Raw genomic sequence first — 10,661 nt, 5'->3', positions numbered from 1 at the left:
TTTCTGAAATGTTTAGAATTCCAAAATTTTGTTGCTATTTTGACAAATATTCGAAACTTGCAAAAAGTTTCACATTTTTTTAGAAATTTTTAAAAATAAAATGGCATTTCAAAAAATCCTCTACATTCAAAAAATATTCATGTTTTAGTGAAATTTTCACACTTAAAATAATGTTCGTGTGTAAAACATACACATTTTCTAGAAATCTTATGAATTTTCAATGCATGCTCCCATTTTGTAAAAATGTTCACAAATTCTAATAATTTCATGTTTTTATAAAATAATTGTGTTTTCAGAAAATATTGTGAATTTTATAGGATGTTCCCTTCATATTTTGTTTTTTTTTCAAAAGTGTACACAATTTTCAACAAACTGTTTAGGATTTTAAAAATTATTCATGTTTCCTAGAATATCCAGAAACTTCATACCTTAAAATCCCCTCGATTGAAAAGGATTGAAAGGAAAAATAGATTAAATAACTCATGGGCCTTCTCTGTCATACACAAAATCTGAAATGCCCTCGATCAATGAATGAAAAAATAGCGGATTGATTCCTTCACGCGCGGCAAAACAGAGAAGCTAAATGTTCCTTTTTCGTGTGCACACAGGGTTTTGCTTGCGCATATAATTCTCACTGACTTTAAATTTATACTATTTTATCTCCCGTTGCAACGCCCAGCCATATGCGCTAGTATCATTAAAGAAACTGTGATCCTGTGACATGGGAGGCCTGTATATGTTTCTTCCGTCTCGGGCGTCCGGCATGAGAGGCGTTGCCGATGAGTGTGCCTCCGATCTTGTGACATATGTACGCTGGCCCAATGCACGCAGCAGGACCAAGCGGTCACCCCAAGGTCAACGGGGAGCGCCCTGGTGTGGCCAGTCGACAACTTCGCCCAACCTCTCCTCTGTGCTTGGTCGGGAGGAGGAAGAGCGTGGAAGGAATAGGAGAAGCGAAGAAGTCACGTGATTAGGTTAAGCTAATACCTCATTTAACCTAAACCTCTCTTTAATGTGTAGCTGGCACATGGACCGCAGCAGTTCATCGGATTCTTATATATATTCGAGGTAACTTTTCTTGAATGAAGGATTCCTCGAAAAGTTAAGGATTAGTAGTTCTTTTTCGAAATTGATTCTTAATTAAACATATGAAAGACTGGGTAGTTTGCCTAGTCAGCAATCAACATAGTCAATACCGGTCATTGTGATCAAAACCAGTCAAACACTATATAGAGGGTTGATTCCTAAACTTAGTGACAAGTTAAGGACGTGAAACAATCGGTCTTGAAGTTGAGGGTTGCAAATTAAACTGAGTGGTTAGTTCAAGATTATAATGCCTCTGTTTAGAGATGTGCTTCGTAAAATAAATCAAGTTATCCCGGCCAAGCGTGATCGATCTTCAAATCCCGTATATATGATTCCAGTAAAATAAATTGATTTTTTTCTTAAGCACCAATATAATTAAAGTTGATTTGTTCTTTAAGCTGCGAAGCAACTTTTGTAGTATAAGGTCTTGTGCAATGCAAGGTGCTTAGGGAAGGTGCTTAGAGCCTTAGACAATTAAATCATATTTTTAAGCACCGGTGTTTATTCGTACATGATAGACGTTTAATTAGGCGTCTCTTCTGTAGAAATAAGCACCGATGCTTCAGAAAAATCTGGTTTATTTTTCTAACGACCTCTCCAAGCATCTAGCATCTAACGGTGCTTGTATGCTGAACTTTTTTTTTTTTTGACAGGGCTTGTATACTGAACTTGCATGTGAGAGTTCCCATGCGCACTCTGTCGATGAACATACAAAAAACGATGAGATCTCTGCAGCGCCACAAAGGCGCGAATCCCCGGTTAAATTTAGTCATTGTTCTCGACTTTCCCGGATCATGTCAGTAGATTAGTAGTATCACGTCAATCAAAATAATCAGTGTTGGTACAAGAGCATCTGAATAAATAACCCTACCTAACCGCCTTGAAATGAACAAAACTGCAAGCTGTTCTGTTGGCCCATTGCAGCACGTGACTATAGCTACTGACGCTCACAGCACAGGTTGGCTTCAGGCTTCACTCTGTGCTCCAGCTATTCTGGCATGCAAAAGAAATACTAAAAGCTTAGGAGAAAGGCAAATGATGAGGAAGTTAAAGGTGCAGCATTATTGGGGAAACTTTATCGGCTGTGGTGCACAGTGACAGTGTAGCTTCCACTATCAAATATTCCCTCAACTTTCTCATGGTGTGCAGTGTCTGCCGGCGGAGGAAGTCCTGTCAAGCTCTCAGTAACAGTAACAGGTAATTAACAAACTCATGTCAGTTACTAACTGATTACTGATATCAAATATTACCTGAACTTTAGGGGTGGTAGAATTTACTTGAGAGTTGAACTGTAGCATCAGGCGATGCCTGCTGCAGGTGCTCAGAACAGACTGAATGCACTTAGTTGTGCATATATGTTAGAGGTTAGTACTACTAGTAGTATTGTAATTTAACTTGTATTCACCGTCATTAGCACGCAATCATACCCCACCACCATCCCTCCCTCGCTAGCGTGCACGTGAAGCCATGCACGGGTGCTGGAGCCGACAAGCAGCACCAGCACTGAAAACAGGGCGACGAGGCCGGGCCAAGTGCCCCCTGCTCCCCTCTCGGCTGGACCCGTTCTTCTTTCTCTCTCCACGCGTGCGCCATTGCTGCATCTTCGACTGAGACTCTGAGAGTGAGTGGTAGCTGGAGAGTAACGCAGTCACACACTGACACAGCGAGAGGAGGAAGAGCAGAGCTCTGCCGTTTTCCAGTCCGATGTGTTGCTACGTGGGCAAGGCCACCAAGATCTTCCTCGGCCTCGTCACGGCGCTGCTGCTCGCCGGCCTCGTCCTCGGCTTCGGCCTGGCCCACCGGACGCTCTGGGGAGGCCAGAAGGCTGAGCCAGCCTGCCGGTGGCCGCGCTGCCAGCAGCAGCAGCCGCCGCCGCAGCCGCTCTACGGCGGCGACCCGCTCCCGGTCGCGGGCACCACCACCACCGCGCCGCCGTCCAACCCGCTCACGGAGCCGGCTGTCGCCGTGTTCCCCGGGGTTGCCTCCTCCACCGCGCACCCGCCGGCGACGGCAAGCGTGCCGAGCTTCGCGCCGCCTAGGCCCTACCCCGGGGTCGCTTCCTCCACAGCCGTGCCGCCCGCGGTGCCGAGCGTGCCGAACTTCGGGCCGCCCAGCCCGTTCCCCGGGGTCGCCTCCTCCGCCGCCGTGCCGCCCGCGGTGACTAGCGTGCCGAACTTGGGGCCGCCCAGACCATTCGCCGGGGCTGCCTCCTCCACCGCCGTGCCGCCCGCGCCGCACTTGGGGCCGCCCACACCGTTCCCCATCGGTCCCGGCCCGTCCTCTCATCCATGAGAAGATTTTTGGTTGATTATTCTCTCTCGAGGTTGAGAAATTGTCGTGTTTTTTAATTTCTTTTTACTACTCGGTTTGGTGTACAATTCAGTTGTATTTTTTACTAGATAACTAACCTCAACACTAGTACTGTAATTTTTGTTACCTCCCTCTTTCTGAAATCTGAGAAATAACTAGCAAACGGAGGAGTATTTGTTTGCGCTTGCGGTGGAGGCTTTAATTTTGCTGCGTGCTGCATATGCTGTGAGCTTTCATCTGTCGGTGCCGGTCGTAGGGTGAATTAATTAAAGGGAAAAGTATATTTTCCCTCAATTTTCTTCAAAGCATAGAGATGATCCTTCAACTCTAAAACGAGTAACTCTAAAGCATAGAATGATTCTTCGAAGCATAGAAATGATCCTTCAACTCGTGTGAGGTGTTGCTACGTAGAATTAGGCTCGAGGGCTTAGTGTGGGTGTCGGCAGGCCTACTGAAAGGGGATGTAAGCCCCTTCTTTAGTTGGCCGGCACGGTGATATAGACGTGAGGAGTAGCGTACTGTAATTAAACATCGTACTATGGTGGAGGCATTCTTTTGCCCTTCTTCTTTAATATATGATATGCACACTCGTGCATATTCGAGAAAAAAAACTCTAAAACCAGTAAATCTTAATCTCTTAGCTTCTTAAACCTGATAACTCCCTCGTCCCGCTTTAAGTGGTTTTGTTGATGACGTGGCATGGTTTTTGTTGGCATTGTATCAAACACCTATCATGCACCTGCCGCATTTTCAGACCGGTGGAGTAGAGGGCTACACAGCACGTCTACGACGTCCCCTTCTTCGACGCCGAGGCCACGCGCAGCACCCATCCAGCGTCATGCTGCCTTCGATGAGCTGCTTTGCGCAGTAGGCGAAGAGAAGATGCGTTCAGTTTCCGGCCGTCGTCACTCGAGGGTCACCGGTGCGCCTCGACTCCGGCAGTCCGTCTCCATGCTTCAAACTGTCGAGGCTGCTCAAGGACATGGCCACCGCCAACGGCAAACCAATCAGGTGCTTCTCGAGCTCCGGGTGTACGCGGCTGAGGCACGAGCTCCTCTCCAAGCTACTGTCAAGGTGTGCCGGACAACGGCGACGGCGACTACAACAGTCCCATCATCCACGACCGACTTGCCACGCTGGGGGGTCGCTTACGTGTGTGTTGCTTGTGTGCTTTTCCCAATCCGGCAAAAGTCCCGTGAATCGATCCAGCAGCTCTACTGTACGTGTGCGTTGTCTTCCGGTGGAACCCAGGCCAGCTTCGGTACGTACATACCCAATCCCGCTCGTAGCAGCACGCCTGAGCCCAGCCGGCGCCTCCCGAGTCCTGACGAGCCAACGAGGAGGTGTTGCTGCTGCAACACAACGCCCTCTTGTCGGCACCCGTTGCCGCGAGTTCCTACAAGGGCAGTGGCTCGATGACAGTGGCCACAGCGAGTTTGTGGATATTGATGTGGCCGTCAAGACTGTGTGATATGGTGGTCAAACTTATGCAACATGTCTAGTTTTAGTTTAAACCGTGTCTACATCAGCATCAAACCACCCTAGGTGGTATGAAGGACTATACTTATCTAGTTTTAAAAATTGAGGGACTAAGATTTGCTGGTTTTAAAGTTGAGTGCCATTCCTATACTTTTGAAATAGTCGAGAGATGAAAAGTATACTTTTCCCTTAATTAAATGGACTTGTCATTAACATTTCTCCTGTATGTTTCACCATGTTGATGACCACTCGCTGACAAATAAAAGACCATGGTAAGTATCAAACGTCAGGTACGAGCATATGACAACTTCAAACATTTTCAATGGCAAGTTTAGTGACACGAGGATGACAACTTTACTAATTGCCAAGCATGACAACTTTCGTGCTTCAGTTTGTTTTTAACAAAAACTTGTCGTGTCACTGGAAATTGTCATCCTTGTGTGATTGAATTTGTCATAAAAAATCAGGCCGGAGTGCCACACACCTATAGGTTTGATCCTTCCAATCTACATAGACTTTCTTCATCGGCGATGGTTGATGTTCTGGTGCGCTGGTCCTATGGGGTCTTACCATGATGACTTCCTGACTGTTTACTACAACAAGGTCTGCCAGGCTCCGGCGAGGGTGGGCGATGACGACGCCGCACCTTCGGCTCGCTCCAGTGCTTGTAGTCATCGGTAGGTGGTCCACGAACCTAGTTGTAACTTTTATTACATCTGATGTTTTTTTACTGACATGATTGAGAATGAATAGATTGGAAGTTTTCTCGCAAAAATAAATCCTCTCTCTGTGTGTTCTCATCACATCTCTAAGTGGATTTGCCTAATTTGACTCTTATATGTCTACAGACACGTCCAAACAGTGTGCGAGAGTGTCCACTTTGAACCCTCATTTATTCTTGCACATGTCCCTCAAATTTGTGTGGACACATGCATATGCTTGATTGGATGGAGAAAGAAAAGAATAGAAAGAAAAAAGAAAGTGAGAAAGTGATCGAGGGCAATCCGTATTTGTGCCCTCATTTTATTCCCATGTATGGATTGGATTTGAAGATTCGTGGACTACCCAAATATATGGGGATTACTTGAGGGTCCCAGTTAAGGGCCAGTTCTTTTGGGTAATTCTCCCAGAATTGATCCCCTCCACAGCTTCTCCCAGAATTGTCACTCCATCTTTTTTTGCAATTCCTAGCTAATTAGACCTTAACTAGCTAGGAATTGTAAAAAAAGATGGAGTGGCAATTCTGGGAGAAGCTGGGGAGGGGGTCAATTCTAGAAGAATTGCCCAAAAGAACTGGCCCTAAGTAGCCTTTTATCTTCTCTCCCTGTCCAAACATATATAAGGTATTTGAGGCCCCGATTGTAGATGCTTCGAGTGTGGTAGTACAGCTAGTTAAGTACCTTGACTCAAGCTAGCATCGACTTGAACTCACTGATTAAGGCTAGTCATAGTGGAAGTAACATAAATAGTAACATAGATCCCACGTAAGCAAAAAAGATGATGTGTCATGTAATTAAAGAGGAGAGAGACAATACCATCACATAACGGTTCCCAATACAAAATGAGTCTACAAAGCAATAAATAAAGATATATATGTTACTATACCTATGACACTTTCCACTATGAAGGTAGTAACATGGACTAGTAACATATGTATATTACTAGTCTAAGTTACCCCCCACTATGACTAGCCTAAGAGCAAGTATAGTAGGTCCTTGTCAGCAGGCTGTGAGCCTTTTCAAGTCAGCAAAATCTCAGCTGGAGGAGAGAGAAAGGAGGAAAGAGAAGGAAGTCGGCGCTTCACTTAGGCTGGTCATAGTGGGGAGTAACTTAGACTAGTAACATGCATATGTTACTAGTCTATGTTACTACGTCTATAGTGCATAGTATCATAGATTAGTATCATAGGTGGTCTCATTTATTGCCATGCATGACACATAGTAGCATCACATTTATTATGTTATAGTATCTATCTATGTTACTATGACCATCTCTTTCTTCTTTAATTGTCTGCCACATAAGCATGTTTGCGAGTCCCAAGTGCATGATACTACTCCCTCCGTCCAGGTGTATTGGGCATCTTAGCGATTTTAGAATTTCCAAATGAGTAAGACGCGAAGGAATTAAATCAGCCTCGTATCACTCTCGTGCCTCGTTCGCTTCACCCTCATGCACAAGTTTTCAATCTTATGGGCAATAACTCTGGTTGCATGCGTTTCGTGCTGCATGTTGATTGGTAAGGGGAAGGAATTGCAATCAATTAGCTCAGCTTACAAGATTTTTAATGCTAATTATATCTAATATTACGGCCAATCCAATCACACCTAGATCATGGTGCAGCTCCTTAGGCCCTTCCCAGTGCTCCACCGTGGACAGGTGCTAAGCATGCCACATAAGCAAAAAAAGTGACATGGCACAATATTTAAGGAGGGGAGAAAGTACTTTGGTGACCCCAGGAAGAACCAATGCCAAGCGCGAGAACCTAGACAAACCACTTAAATGAAACAATTTGGCCAATGCATGAAAGACTTTAGGTGCTAACTTATTAAATAATGTGTGCTTTGTTGGGGAACGTAGCAGGAATTCAAAATTTTCCTACGTGTCACCAAGATCTATCTATGGAGAAACCAGCTACGAGTAGAAGGAGAGTGCATCTACATACCCTTGTAGATCGCTAAGCGGAAGCGTTCAAGTGAACGGGGTTGATGGAGTCGTACTCGTCGTGATTCAGATCACCGATGATCCTAGTGCCGAACGGACGGCACCTCCGCGTTCAACACACGTACAGCTCGACGATGTCTCCCATGCCTTGATCCAGCAAGGAGAGAGGGAGAGGTTGAGGAAGACTCCATCCAGCAGCAGCACAACGGCGTGGTGGTGATGGAGGAGCGTGGCAATCCTGCAGGGCTTCGCCAAGCACCTACGGGAGAGGAGGAGGTGTCACGGGAGGGAGGGAGGCGCCAAGGGCTCAGGTGTGGATGCCCTCCCTCCCCTCCACTATATATAGGGGCAGGGGAGAGGGGGGAGGCGCAGCCTTGCCCCCTCCTCCAAGGAAGGGGTGCGGCTAAGAAGGGGGGAGGAGTCCATCCTCCCCAAGGCACCTCGGAGGTGCCTTCCCCCTTTAGGACTCTCCCCTTTTTCCTATATCTTGGCGCATGGGCCTCTAGGGGCTGGTGCCCTTGGCCCATGTAGGCCAAGGCGCACCCCCTACAGCCCATGTGGCCCCCCGGGGTAGGTGGCCCCACCCGGTGGGCCCCCGGGACCCTTCCGGTGGTCCCGGTACAATACCGATGACCCTGAAACTTGTCCCGATGGCCGAAACAGGACTTCCTATATATAAATCTTTACCTCCGGAACTCCTCGTGACGTCCGGGATCTCATCCGGGACTCCGAACAACATTCGGTTACCACATACAAGCTTCCTTTATAACCCTAGCGTCATCGAACCTTAAGTGTGTAGACCTTACGGGTTCGGGAGACATGTAGACATGACCGAGACGTTCTCCGGTCAATAACCAACAGCGGGATCTGGATACCCATGTTGGCTCCCACATGTTCCACGATGATCTCATCGGATGAATCACGATGTCAAGGACTTAATCAATCCCGTATTCAATTCCCTTTGTCTATCGGTATGTTACTTGCCCGAGATTCGATCGTCGGTATCCAATACCTTGTTCAATCTCGTTACCGGCAAGTCACTTTACTCGTTCCGTAACACATCATCCCGTGATCAACTCCTTGGTCACATTGCGCATATGATGATGTCCTACCGAGTGGGCCCAAAGATACCTCTCCATTTACATGGAGTGACAAATCCCAGTCTCGATCCGCATAAAACAATAGATACTTTCGGAGATACCTGTAGTGCACCTTTATAGTCACCCAGTTACGTTGTGACGTTTGATACACCCAAAGCACTCGTACGGTATCCAGGAGTTACACGATCTCATGGTCAAAGGAAGAGATACTTGACATTGGCAAAGCTCTAGCAAATGAACTACACGATCTTTTGTGCTAGTCTTAGGATTGGGTCTTGTCCATCACATCATTCTCCTAATGATGTGATCCCGTTATCAACGACATCCAATGTCCATAGCCAGGAAACCATGACTATCTGTTGATCACAACGAGCTAGTCAACTAGAGGCTCACTAGGGACATATTGTGGTCTATGTATTCACACGTGTATTACGATTTCCGGATAATACAGTTATAGCATGAATAAAAGACTATTATCATGAACAGAGAAATATAATAATAACACTTTTATTATTGCCTCTAGGGCATATTTCCAACAGTCTCCCACTTGCACTAGAGTCAATAATCTAGTTCACATCACCATGTGATTAACACTGACAGGTCACATCACCATGTGACCAACATCCAAAGAGTCTTGTGTTTGATCATGTTGCTTGTGAGAGAGGTTTTAGTCAACGGGTCTGAACCTTTCAGATCCGTGTGTGCTTTACAAATCTCTATGTCATCTCCTAGATGCAGCTACCACGCTCTATTTGGAGCTGTTCCAAATAACTGTTCTACTTGGAGCTATTCTAAATTGTTGCTCCATTATATGTATCCGGTATCTCTACTTAGAGCTATCTGGATAGGTGTTAAGCTTGCATCGACGTAACCTTTACGACGAACTCTTTTACCACCTCCATAATCGAGAAAATTCCTTAGTCCACTAGTTACTAAGGATAACTTTGACTGCTGTCCTATGATCCATTCATGGATCACTCTTGTACCCCTTGACTGACTCATGGCAAGGCACACTTTCGGTGCGGTACACAGCATAGCATACTATAGAGCCTACGTCTAAAGCATAGGGGACGACCTTCGTCCTTTCTCTCTTTTCTGCCGTGGTCGAGCTTTAAGTCTTAACTTCGTACCTTACAACTCAGGCAAGAACTCCTTCTTTGACTGGTCCATCTTGAACACCTTCAAGATCATGTCAAGGTATGTGCTCATTTGAAAGTATTATTAAGCATTTTGATCTATCCTTATAGATCTTGATGCTCAATGTTCAAGTAGCTTAATCCAGGTTTTCTATTGAAAAACACCTTTCAAATAACCCTATATGCTTTCTAGAAATTCTACATCATCTCTGATCATCAATATGTCAACAACATATACTCATCAGAAATTCTATAGTGCTCCCACTCACTTCTTTGGAAATACAAGTTTCTCATAAACTTTGTATACACCAAAATCTTTGATCATCACATCAAAGTGTACATTCCAACTCCGAGATGCTCACTCCAGTCCTTAGAAGGATTGCTGGAGCTTTGCATACTTATTAGCATCTTTCGGGATTGACAAAACCTTCCGGTTGTATCACATACAACCTTTCCTCATTAAAATTGTCGAGGAAACAATGTTTTGACATCCTATCTGCAAGATTTCATAAATAATGCAGTAATCGCTAATATAATTCCAACAGACTCTTAGCATCGCTACGAGTGAGAAAATCTCATCGTAGTCAACTCCTTGAACTTGTCGGAAAACATCTTAACGACAAGTCGAGCTTTCTTAATGGTGACATTTACCATCATTGTCCGTCTTCCTTTTGAAATCCATCTGTACTCATTAGCCTTACGACCATCGAGCCGTTCTGCCAAAGTCTACACTTTGTTTTCATACATGGATCCTCTCTCGGATTTTATGGCCTCAAGCCATTTATCGGAATCCGGGCCCACCATCGCTTCTCCATAGCTCGTAGGTTCATTGTTGTCCAGCAACATGACTTCCAAGACAGGATTACGTACCACTCTGAAGTAGTACGCA

The 10,661-nt window shown here is 45.5% G+C and overlaps 1 protein-coding gene across 1 annotated transcript; it reads left to right on the top strand.

Annotated features, from left to right (window-relative positions):
- Positions 1-2,583: 2,583 nt before the first annotated feature.
- On the top strand, positions 2,584-3,585 carry LOC123042228 (uncharacterized protein Os04g0629400). Its single transcript, XM_044464726.1, has one exon. It carries the CDS (start codon positions 2,791-2,793, stop codon positions 3,376-3,378), a length of 588 nt encoding a protein of 195 aa, XP_044320661.1. The 5' UTR covers positions 2,584-2,790; the 3' UTR covers positions 3,379-3,585.
- The last annotated feature ends 7,076 nt before the right edge of the window (positions 3,586-10,661 follow it).

Source organism: Triticum aestivum, chromosome 2B (assembly GCF_018294505.1).
Source record: "Triticum aestivum cultivar Chinese Spring chromosome 2B, IWGSC CS RefSeq v2.1, whole genome shotgun sequence".
Classification (NCBI taxonomy): Eukaryota; Viridiplantae; Streptophyta; class Magnoliopsida; order Poales; family Poaceae; genus Triticum; species Triticum aestivum.
The sequence above is the reverse complement of the archived record's forward strand: the minus strand, read 5'-3'. Positions and strand labels throughout refer to the sequence as shown.

Coding starts and splice junctions, on each gene's coding strand:
- LOC123042228 (XM_044464726.1), top strand. CDS start 2,791: ATGTGTTGCTACGTGGGCAAGGCCACCAAGATCTTCCTCGGCCTCGTC.